Genomic DNA, 10,286 nt, shown 5'->3' on the forward strand with positions numbered 1-10,286 from the left:
CGTAAGGATCTTTGGTGGAAGATTCTCTCAGTATCACTCCGTCAAACTCGTAAGCTTTGAGAATAACACAGGGAAATCATGAAACAGTAACCCCAAACGTGGAAAAAGGGGCATGTTCGTGTTTATTTTTCTCATCATGTCGTCATTTGTTAAGAAGTTCTTCCGTCATTGAGCAACCTATTAGTATTCCTAGATGCAAGAACAACCACTCGACAGACACATACCAGCTCCAAGCTGTATAAGTATCAAGTATATCACGAACATAAGTATCATCAATCACTGCTACTGATTGTAGCACAAAAATCGAAACGCAAAATGCAAACGTGAGAAATCTAGGGAGATAGTAGGAATGAGTCAATAGCACCACAACGATTCTCGAATTTCAACGATGGTTGCCGTGCGTTTACCAAAGCGCTACTACCCGCTTTGATCAACTGGAGCCACCGTCGCATTAGGAATGGCCTCGAGGCCAATGGAGTCTACCCCAGTACCATTTTCGACATCGTTCTCTCTATTTCTACGACGGAGAACGTGACGGAAGCTTCGATTCAATCCTCGTCGAGAACCGGGCTGTGAGTCCTCAGAGGCCATATTTTCAACAGCTGTGTTCAGTTGAAATTCGCCAAGTAGGTGTGGGATGTTTACGCCGTGAATACAAAGCTGTGCAGCAAGTGCCGATGGATCTACGTTAGTCTCAAGATCCTCGGGAGGCAATGGAATTGACGCGACTTCTTCCAAGAGAACGGAATCAGAAGGTGAATCCTCTAAGCCGCATTGTTTTAGAATATTCCGCCATTGGGCACGTTCCTCGGGCACGTTCAACAATGCAGCTAAATTGCGTAGATGCTGTATGAAAGCCAGGATCTCTGGATATGAATGTAAATCGAGATGGTGAGCATTAGCGGATTCAGTGATCAGATGTTCATGGAACTCTTGGATTGCGAGGTTTATAAATGCCCGAATATGGTCTCGTCGCACCATAACAGGCATCTTCGAGGAGTGAAGTTCCTTCAAGTATCTGTCCATATCCGTCATGAGCGTACAAACATATTGGCTGCGAGTTTGGAGGGTAGAGGCCCTCTTTAATAGAAAATGCAGGATCTGAGGAAGATATGGCAAGGTATCTGGGGACAACCCGGGGATATGCGTTGTTGCCCATTTGGCCATCCAAAGGGCTTCAACCAGCAGTGGTTTTATCGGGTTTCGTTGATTATCAGGTGCCTCAGATGAGGTGCCATCCGTTCTATTCCTTTGTAGCTCTCGAAGCTTTCCTTTAATAGCGAACGCCTCTGGGGTAACAGGGAGATAATCCTTGTTGAGAAGTAACTTGGCGCAATCACATAGGTCTCCTTCGAGTCCCGTTTCTGTGAATGAATTTAATATACTGTCGCCGAACGAAGAACAATTCACTAACCAGGTGCATGTAAACACTCTACATCTGATGTCACTGCAATGATATGAGCGTTGAATGGGGCATGGACGCCAGGCGGTATAACGAAATTGTAATTGTTGACATCAGGGTGTGTAAGATGCGACTTGATGAGCCGTAGACAGTGCTGCAAGCCACTGAGACCAACCTGTCCCGATAGATAAAGCAAGGCTACCGCCGAGAAATCTGCATTGCATCGAGATTTGTAGTGGGTGTCCCATGAGCATGCAGACCATTCGCGATAAGCTCGAAGGAGAACTTGGTCGGCTAGTGTGGATACGCGAAACCGATCTTCGAGCTCTTCCATAGCCTCGAAAAGCACCTCATCGCTCTTTTCCTCGGCTAGGGAAGCGATTAGTTCAAGGTTACTACTCTTGGTGCGAATATTTCTCCCACGAAAAAGCTCTGGAATATGATTCTTTGCTAACGCAAGAAAGACGTGGGTGCGCTGATCATAATTTTGGATCGAGTTCCAAAAGAGATGATATAACGAGGTCTGCAAATTTGGGGAATCGAAATGACGCATTAACCAAGAAATGCTACGGCCAAGATAATGTTCAACTGTCGGCCCGGCTATGACTGATGCATCTGTATCAGCATTGTCTTTCACCCAATATAGGTCGTATTTCGACCACGAAGAACAGTGCTTGGCCAGTTTTGGTCCAAGCAGGTCAACGCGTGAAAATGTACTGTGACGATGAAATATTTTCCGTCGAACAGAGGTCAACCAGCAGAAAATTCGGTTGAATATGCTGACGAGGAACCAAGCCTGTGGGGATTTATATGGACATTGCGGGGGTAAAGGAGCAAGAGAGCGGCGTAAAACCACTGAGCAGTATTGTGTGGAGGGAGCCAGAGTGGTGAAGAGGATGAAGGCAATCATGACTGCAGTGATAACAGTGAACGGAATCGCCACGGTCTTCTCCAGAGGCCATAGAAGCTCCAGCATACCGATGAAGAATAGTACAAGAGCGACCTGGAGAAGAAGGGGAATAGTCGAGATGATTCCATCCACTTTCCACGCCGATAATCCTTCCAGTCGCATTTGTCGTACACAGAGTGCATCCTTTGAGCTACGACCTGCATCTCTAATGTACTCCCGAAGCCATTGTTTGCATAACATGCCGGTAGATGCTGAGGAAAGCGCAAGGACGAGACTTAAGAACCAATAAACATTAATTCTTTTCTCGACCTGAGTGGGTAAGGACGTTGTATCCGAGTTCGTGCTGGCAGTATTGTTTAGTAGCCACTTGTAGGAATCGATTAGAAATGCAGTAGCAACTGCAGAGAATAGACCGGCCTATAGAATCGCAGTGTGAGACAGTTACGGACGTCGATACAAACAAAAGACAAAGGAAGACATACGAATACTAATAGAGTGTCGATTTCTTCTTTCCAGTCTTTGCAGGCTCCTTCGTCGTACTTCTGAGCAATCCTGGCACATTCGTACGCGGCTGTATCGGATCTTGGAATGCCGTTCGGCGTATTGTGCCCATGCGAACCGCAGCAAGGGTACGGTAACACATTAACATCGCGTGTGATATTCTGTAAAGCCCAGTTATATTACAATGATGTTAAATCATTCCACACGGACAAGTTACCTCTACAGGGCAGCTGGCGTCTGCCCTCCATGGAGGTGAGGATTCATTCCTCGTCTCTGTTGAGTTAACGAAAGCCTAGGTATTGACATCTCATTAGTGTAATGTTGGACCGGGTTTAACAGAGAGCATTTACCGAGTTGATAGCAAGTGCCGGGAGAATGTTAGACAGAGGATCGTTGGTCATGACAAACGAAAGAAAGTGAATATAGAGAATGAAGATGGGATGAGAGGATGTGTGGGTAGCGGTAGAAGCAAGTAGGCGAGCGCCTTAAGACTGAAAGTCAGGCGTCTAATTCATGAATCGTGAACAGCATTTTATTTGAAAATATGTCATCTGTGAATGTCAAATGTGAAGAGTGAACTTTGGGGTTCTCACGCGTATATCGTAGAAGCTTCTAAGAGCGCCGCGGCGTAGAGGTAATACGGCGGCGTCGACTTCTGCAACAGCCCCCCCCTTTTTTTTCCTTTGAAGAGACGATAGCGTAAATAAATGCTGTGCCCTGGACAGGAGCTAGTTAGGGTGACATTTGAAAAATGGTCCACGATCACCTATAACGTTCGCAGCCAATGTATCGCTGACCGTAGCAACTCTTCAAGCTTCAAGAACGAATTCAGTAGTCCTGCCAGAATAACGAATGACCAATTTTCGGTAAGAGATTTGAAGATGTTCATGGGCTGTAGAATCACGAAAGCCCATCAGCACGAGGGAGTAGAAACAGCCGCAGCTGTTGCGTGGCGATGGCTGTGGGCGCTAGCAAGTTTAGCGAAGAAGATTAAAGAATAAAATGTGGCGCAGCACGTACCTACAACTGCTGTTAACTGATGGCAGCGGCCGTTGATCCACACGATGAAAACGCCAAGACTCAAAGCGAAGATAGGGGATAGACACTGGATCATAGACAGCGCTGAGGAAAAGGCAAGCTTGAAGGATGTGGACGGTTTCTTTTCTCGTTCCTACGCCGAAGATGCGGCACCCACACCTATGAACGCGATGCAACAATAGATCCAGCTAGTATCAGTCCCTCCGGAAAAGTAACCAGACACGGCGTTCGGTCATATTAAATGTGAAAAAGAAGGGGATGTCCTCGTTATCAATGTTTTCCTTCATAAAAGTGGCAGGTGTAAGGCGGGCTATAACGTAGAGTCAGCTTGTTGCATACCGTTGTTGGGAATTTCAGCTATGCCGAAGCGAATACCAGATGTTTTGGGCTATGTGGTGAAGCTGTTCCATCACCAAACCACCAAGAAAATACGCAGGCGTCTCCCCGAGAAGTTTCAGTATAGCATAGTTCATTCGAGCTGTAGTGTGACATCGATAAGTTTCTCGATCATGACTAGCTAAATTAAAACTGAAGTTCGCCTGACAGCTGTATTGTATCTAGGCCTTTGTAGATCCTCGTGTTTTATTTCATGCAGACCGATAACGGAGAGATTATCTAAGCAAGTCGAAGGCAATCGCCCTATCTTTAAGTTGCCTTGTCCGTCAATAACGGGAAGATAAGGAAAAGAAATACATTACCTGTACAGTTTTGTGGTTCGTAACTATCGAAAACGCGAAAGATTATCTTGGGCCGTCTTATACGTTACCAGTCGCCTTTGTAGCTGCCTGCATCGACGTTCAAAGGGTCCCAGAAGCTGAGTTTCAAGGGCATCATGTCGTAACGCAAAGCGTATTCTGGTCACTGAAATACATACTCATACGAGAATAGATGTGCCGTGGAGGTGACCTTCAGCAGAATCAACACCATCACAGTGACCGTGGTGCGCAGAGTCGCGGCCTGACTCGAAGCAAAAGGAATTTTCAAATTTGAAATAGAGCCACGGAAACGTGACTTGAACGTGACCATTTGGCATTGCCTTTTTAATTTGATATATTTTCACAACGCCGGCGACGTCTGTTCTATACCCTCAGTATAGGTCTCTCCGAAACAGCCCTGGTGCCGTCGGCATGTATGTTTCTTCGATACTGCCTCTTTCTGACTGATAAGCGAACATCAGCTGGTTTCCGGGGTCTCCTTTCTGGCTGAGATGTGTATGATATCTCTAGATCCGCTTCTCCTAGTACGAATGCAGGCAGGAATATCTCCAGCTACGGATCATTGACCCAACCCGTTTGTATCCTACCGGTATGCGCATGATGGTGAGCTTGAGGCCCCACCATTGCCCGCAGGAACTCATGAAAACGATGCACGCAAATCGGGCCTGTTGACGATGAGTTTCGCGGTTCGGTATTTTTCGGCATGTTGGAACAGGAAATTTCGCTAAATTTCGCCACAAAAGACGTTGATCGAGTTTATGGCAGTAGATGACGCGTCCGGTCGATCACGGTGGTCAATATGGACCAACACGCGTCATTATTCGACCAAACCTTGATTACCAACAACTGTCAACGCAAACAGCTGCAGGCAAGAATTCTTGGTATAAAGACGAAGGATCGGTTTGAGAGGATAGTCTCCTCCCTTCTTCACCCCACGATGACATTCAGTCGCCAGCCGCCAGCCGCCAGCCATGTTTCGTCGGCTACTCATACCATCAAGCAGGACGGTGAAGCTAGGATATCTGAGGAGGAAATCGTAGATATTGTCGCCGAGAAGAGGTATGTCATGTATCATTCTTCGCCGCGACCCGCGCTGATCCAGGACTAGATTACTCAGGCGACTCGATATTCGAATCATTCCCAGCTTCGCGTTGATGCTCCTTCTTAGCTCTCTGGCAAGCGGCAATGTTGTATGTACCTTCTCACCAAGCCTCGTACTATTGAGAATAAAAGCCGTGTTACAGGGAAATGCCATAGTTCTCAATGCAGAGACTGGCGATTCTCTCCTTCAGGTGCTGCATATCACTGAAAACCAGTTTCTCGCCATAGCCTGCGCTTCTCTGGCGTCGTATACGCTGTTTCAAATTCCATCAAGTTATATGCTCAAATACTTCTCGCCACCATACTGGCTCGCATTTCTCATGCTAGGATGGGGGGCGACTCTGATGACCATGGCGGCCTCTCAAAACTATATCACAGTACTCGTTCTACGTCTTGTATTGGGTGCGTTCGAAGCAGGTACGTCTTCAGTCTCACTTGGTGTATGTTGCTTATCCCGGTTCTGGCAGGCATTGCTCCTGGCATGATCTACTTCTTCACATTGTAGAGTCATCCATCTAGTTTAGCCTCTCTTACTGAATAATCTTCCGTAGCTGGTATCGACTTCAGGAGAGGGCCCTTCGCATTTCGCTAATAGTAGCGTCATCGCCTCTTGGGGCCGCATTCGGTGGATGCATTGCATATGGAGTAGGTCATCTAAACGGCGTTCGGGGTCTTGAAGGCTGGCGATGGTTGTTCCTCTTCGAGGGCGCACCATCGTGCTTACTCGCAATCTTCGTATACCTTTTCTTACCCTCCTACCCGGAAACATCAACATGGCTCTCCCCCGACGATCGTGCTCTTGCCGTCCGCCGAATGAAACAAGAGTCGTCCAAGTCTGTGGGATATGCAAAGGTAACGTGGGACGGCGCGAAATTGACTTTGAAAGATGGGAGGTTGTATTTGCACTACCTGCTGGGTATAGTTGCACTGGTTCCGCTCTCCAGCATATTACTATTTGCGCCAACAATTATCTATGGCCTCGGATACGAAGGGCAGGAAGCACAGCTCCTGACTATACCACCATATGCGGCCGCATTCGTCGCTACTGTTGCGACATCGTGGCTTTCCGACAGGTATAAGGCGTGGTCAAAGTGTGGAGTAGTATCAATGACTCTAGCAGGTGTGACATTCATCGTTCAAGGCATGCCCCGATCTTTGTGTCTTTAAATGGAGCTAAGCAATCTTAGGTGTCCTACCGCCGACGTCGTTCAAAGCACGATATGCTCTACTCTGCTTAGGATTGATGTTCTCGTTTATGTATTCTCCATCGTTATCGGTCTGGTTTACTGGAAATTTGAGGGATACGAACGCCACGACACTGGCTATTCCGATCAGTGCAGCATGTGGGACTGTGGGGCAGGTCGTTGGTAAGGCATCTTTGATGATTCTGTTGGATGTATACTCAAAGGTTTCAGGAATCTTCATATACAGACCTAGTGAGGCACCGGGATACCCTACGGGGCATTATACAAATGCAGCATTGTTGTTCACTGGTGCGATAGGTACACAGGTCTTGAGAATGATTTACACCAAGAGGAATAGACATTTGGCGGTCGGGGAGAGTCCTTGGATCGTGTAGTATTTTCGTTTTGACGCGTTTTATGCATTATAAATTATCATTACAGCCTGTGCAGCCTGTGCTCCATGAAATCATTAATGTATTTCTTTCAGGGATTGATCATATCACTGCCTTGGTGCTTGGTACTTCGACGAAATATTCGACGCTCGCAGTACTAAATAGTAAGATCGGAAACGGGATGGCGGGAAGGGCAAGGATCGTTTGCTACAAAAGAGCAGTTACTACAGGACATGCTTTCGATCTGTCTTCGTCTTGGGAATTCCTTAGTGCCTCATTCCAGCAAGTTCCTGATGAGTCATTCCCCATCTATTGGGTAGACACACGCTGAGAGAAAGTTGGCGTCTTGGTCCTTGGATCAGTCGCGTATGATAGCCGCCCTTGCCGCTTGGTAGATAGGTGGACTGTCAAAGACGGGAAATGTAAGCGATGACAATAATTCTTCCTGGCAGAACTGTTATAAGCCGTCGTAGCGCAATGGTAGCGCGTCGCTTTCCTATCTATGTCAATGACAGAGCGAGGTAAAGGCGAAGGTTGCGAGTTCGATCCTCGTCGTCGGTACTCTCTGTTGAGTTCTGATGATTTTTGCGCAGATTGGCAACGAACCGGTTTTATACCGACCGGGTCCGACCCCTGTCTCAGAAGACTATTTTGAAACGGTATTTTACTGTTGTTTACCTTTTCACATGCGTTGTCTTGAATTCACGGAATGAAATTTATCGATAAAAATTGTTTATGTATTAATATAGGCGCATAATGGTGTTAAAATATGATGTTAATGCCAACAGGCCGAGTCTTTGCCAGTTTGTAACTGTCAATCGGCTGCAAATAGATGTTTCACCTCAAGTATCCCGAGTCGGATGCTGAGGCCATCGTTATCATTCAATTAGCCTAGACAACGTATAGTGACTTTAGACATTAATTACCATGCTTTCCTTGGTCTAAGCGCTCTTCCTGTGCGTGCATTGTACGGAAATTGAAATGTGGTTTGATTTCTCGGCCAGCCAGGCCGTCGTGTACTTTGTTTGTTCACAAGGGTTACACTCGCTTAATGACAATCTTCCGCTGAATATTCCATTGTTCCTCGATGCGTCCTAGCACGTTGGCGGCTATAGCAAATTGGTAAAGTAGTAATGTCTTGGTTCTCGATCGCTCCTTGACTGCGACGATAAAAGGCAGCGGCTCTCGTGTCAGCCTTTCACCCACTACCACCCGCCACATTCTTGACGCGTTGCCAGCGTTTATAACCAAGGCCATTCGAACGGTGTCTCTTTCATCTCCCGTTGTTTTCTCTTGTTCTCTTCCTCCCCGTCCGCGTCAATAGCCATGTCGACTCCAAGAGATAATGTGAGTGTCGTCGCACCCAGATGAGTTTTCTATCTCTAATACAATGTTTTATTCTAGCGCCTGAAGTGTCGCTTCTGTAGCGAACGCTACAACCGTATCGAGGACCGCGACCTCCATGAAGCAGTTCATCATGGCAACGGGCGCGAAGCGAACCAATCCACAGAACATGCCGCCAACACTCATGTCGCACAGGGCTATTTTATAAACCAGTATGGCGAGATGTCCGACGACCTGCCATCGTTTGGTAAATCTGCCGTCCCCTCCTCCGAAGCGAGGGGTAATATTATAGTGCCTCAAACTTTGGAAGAGCAGGTCGAACTGATGTTTCGGTCTCCTAAGTTCCCCGATCCCAAACAGCTCGAGTTTGCCTTGGGCGTGGGCCATCGGTTGGAGTACAACAAACCCAACGAGGTCTGGACGTATGTTCCGGGACCAAGACCGAAACCGAGTCCTATGCCGGATTTTCACTTTGACTTCAATGACCTCGAAAAGTCTTGGGGCATGCCCGATTCCCAGGAGCCTTCATCGAGTGGGAAGGGCAAAGCTGGTGCATCGACTTCGTCATCTAAGGCTTGAGGGATTCGATTGTCGCCTTCCATTGCTTCGCTTGATACCGGAGACTCGCAGTCATCGACGTCTTTCTTCTTTGCCCTTGAACCGAAGGATTTTGCAATGGAAGGGATTTTTCACTACCTAAATGATCTCTTTTCTATTATTGTAATGACATATATCATGATTTTGATAACGGATTCTCACCTGTATACGAAAAATATAGATTTCATTTCCATTCTATTTACCTACCTCTGTTGCGAGTCACAATGCATGCCCCAACTTGGCTCCAACGAAGAATTTAATAAGTCGAAGAGATCTTCCCAGCGATTACCTTTGGACTGCATGGTCTCATAACTTGAACTTGCACATTGTCGCGCTGTCTGCTGTGTTTGTATTCAAGCTGCAGGTCAATAAGCATATCTGACGGAATGTATATGAGCGCCGCTTTCTAGGAAAGTAATGCAGGACATACTCCTACGTATGTTCAGCTCTAGTGGCGCAAAGTGGAATTTCAAACTTACCGGAGAAAGCAAGATTATCCTACCAAACCTATTTTCGTTAGCAGCAGTCGCATATTCTTTGCAGAAAAAAGTCCTTTCGGCGGATTTGAGCTTTCATAAAGACGTCTAATATTCAGAGGAGCGTCGGTGTTATTCAGAAATAAGTTAATGAGAATATCAATTCTAGGATCGGCGCATTCTTGGAAATATATGAAGGGCATCGCTGAGCAGCAGAGAAAGATACATCCGCAAGGGAGAAGAAAAAAAACGATCCTAGTTTCCGGTTGTTGAAGAGAGTGTCGTTAACATTTCAGAAGACAAGCAGCAGTGGGCGAGAGTTCGTCTTTCGAGCTATTTCTCAGTGCGGGAAGCTATGTAGCAGGCTACAAGGTGCATGTTGAATGCCAGTCTATGGATGATGAATCATCAGTCGGCACGACGTGCCATCAGCGGGCCGTCTGCGGAGACGCGACGTCGCCGTGACAGTCACAATTCTTCTTCGGAACCAACATGTCATTGGCACTACTTTGCTATCCTCGATTGCGATGCCTACCGCAGCACTGAAAATCATTCGAAGAGGTGCCATTTCCCAACATCGTAGCGGCTGGATCCTTCTGTGCCGTGGGAGGCTCTATCGCGCGTG

At 46.9% G+C, this 10,286-nt stretch overlaps 3 protein-coding genes and 1 non-coding gene across 4 annotated transcripts; 3 read left to right on the forward strand and 1 right to left on the reverse strand.

Annotated features, from left to right (window-relative positions):
- Positions 1-417: 417 nt before the first annotated feature.
- Positions 418-3,214, reverse strand: EV420DRAFT_1649830 (uncharacterized protein; the record flags this gene model as incomplete). Its single annotated transcript, XM_060478366.1, has 5 exons — positions 418-1,364; positions 1,415-2,729; positions 2,795-2,974; positions 3,031-3,105; positions 3,164-3,214. The coding sequence occupies 5 exons, from the start codon at positions 3,212-3,214 to the stop codon at positions 418-420; spliced, it is 2,568 nt and encodes an 855-aa protein (XP_060324180.1).
- Positions 3,215-4,903: 1,689 nt separating this feature from the next.
- EV420DRAFT_1315414 (MFS general substrate transporter) lies at positions 4,904-7,348 on the forward strand. The gene is made up of 7 exons (XM_060468656.1): positions 4,904-5,626; positions 5,676-5,757; positions 5,812-6,085; positions 6,136-6,169; positions 6,220-6,827; positions 6,856-7,035; positions 7,084-7,348. Exons 1-7 carry the CDS (start codon positions 5,367-5,369, stop codon positions 7,245-7,247), a joined length of 1,602 nt encoding a protein of 533 aa, XP_060324181.1. The 5' UTR covers positions 4,904-5,366; the 3' UTR covers positions 7,248-7,348.
- Positions 7,349-7,707: 359 nt separating this feature from the next.
- EV420DRAFT_t260 lies at positions 7,708-7,805 on the forward strand. Its single transcript has one exon. It is a non-coding gene; the product is annotated as a tRNA-Arg (tRNA).
- Positions 7,806-8,428: 623 nt separating this feature from the next.
- Positions 8,429-9,347, forward strand: EV420DRAFT_1083642 (uncharacterized protein). The gene is made up of 2 exons (XM_060465738.1): positions 8,429-8,591; positions 8,649-9,347. The coding sequence occupies exons 1-2, from the start codon at positions 8,571-8,573 to the stop codon at positions 9,165-9,167; spliced, it is 540 nt and encodes a 179-aa protein (XP_060324182.1). The 5' UTR covers positions 8,429-8,570; the 3' UTR covers positions 9,168-9,347.
- The last annotated feature ends 939 nt before the right edge of the window (positions 9,348-10,286 follow it).

Source organism: Desarmillaria tabescens (genome assembly GCF_030435595.1).
Source record: "Desarmillaria tabescens strain CCBAS 213 chromosome Unknown EV420scaffold_66, whole genome shotgun sequence".
Classification (NCBI taxonomy): Eukaryota; Fungi; Basidiomycota; class Agaricomycetes; order Agaricales; family Physalacriaceae; genus Desarmillaria; species Desarmillaria tabescens.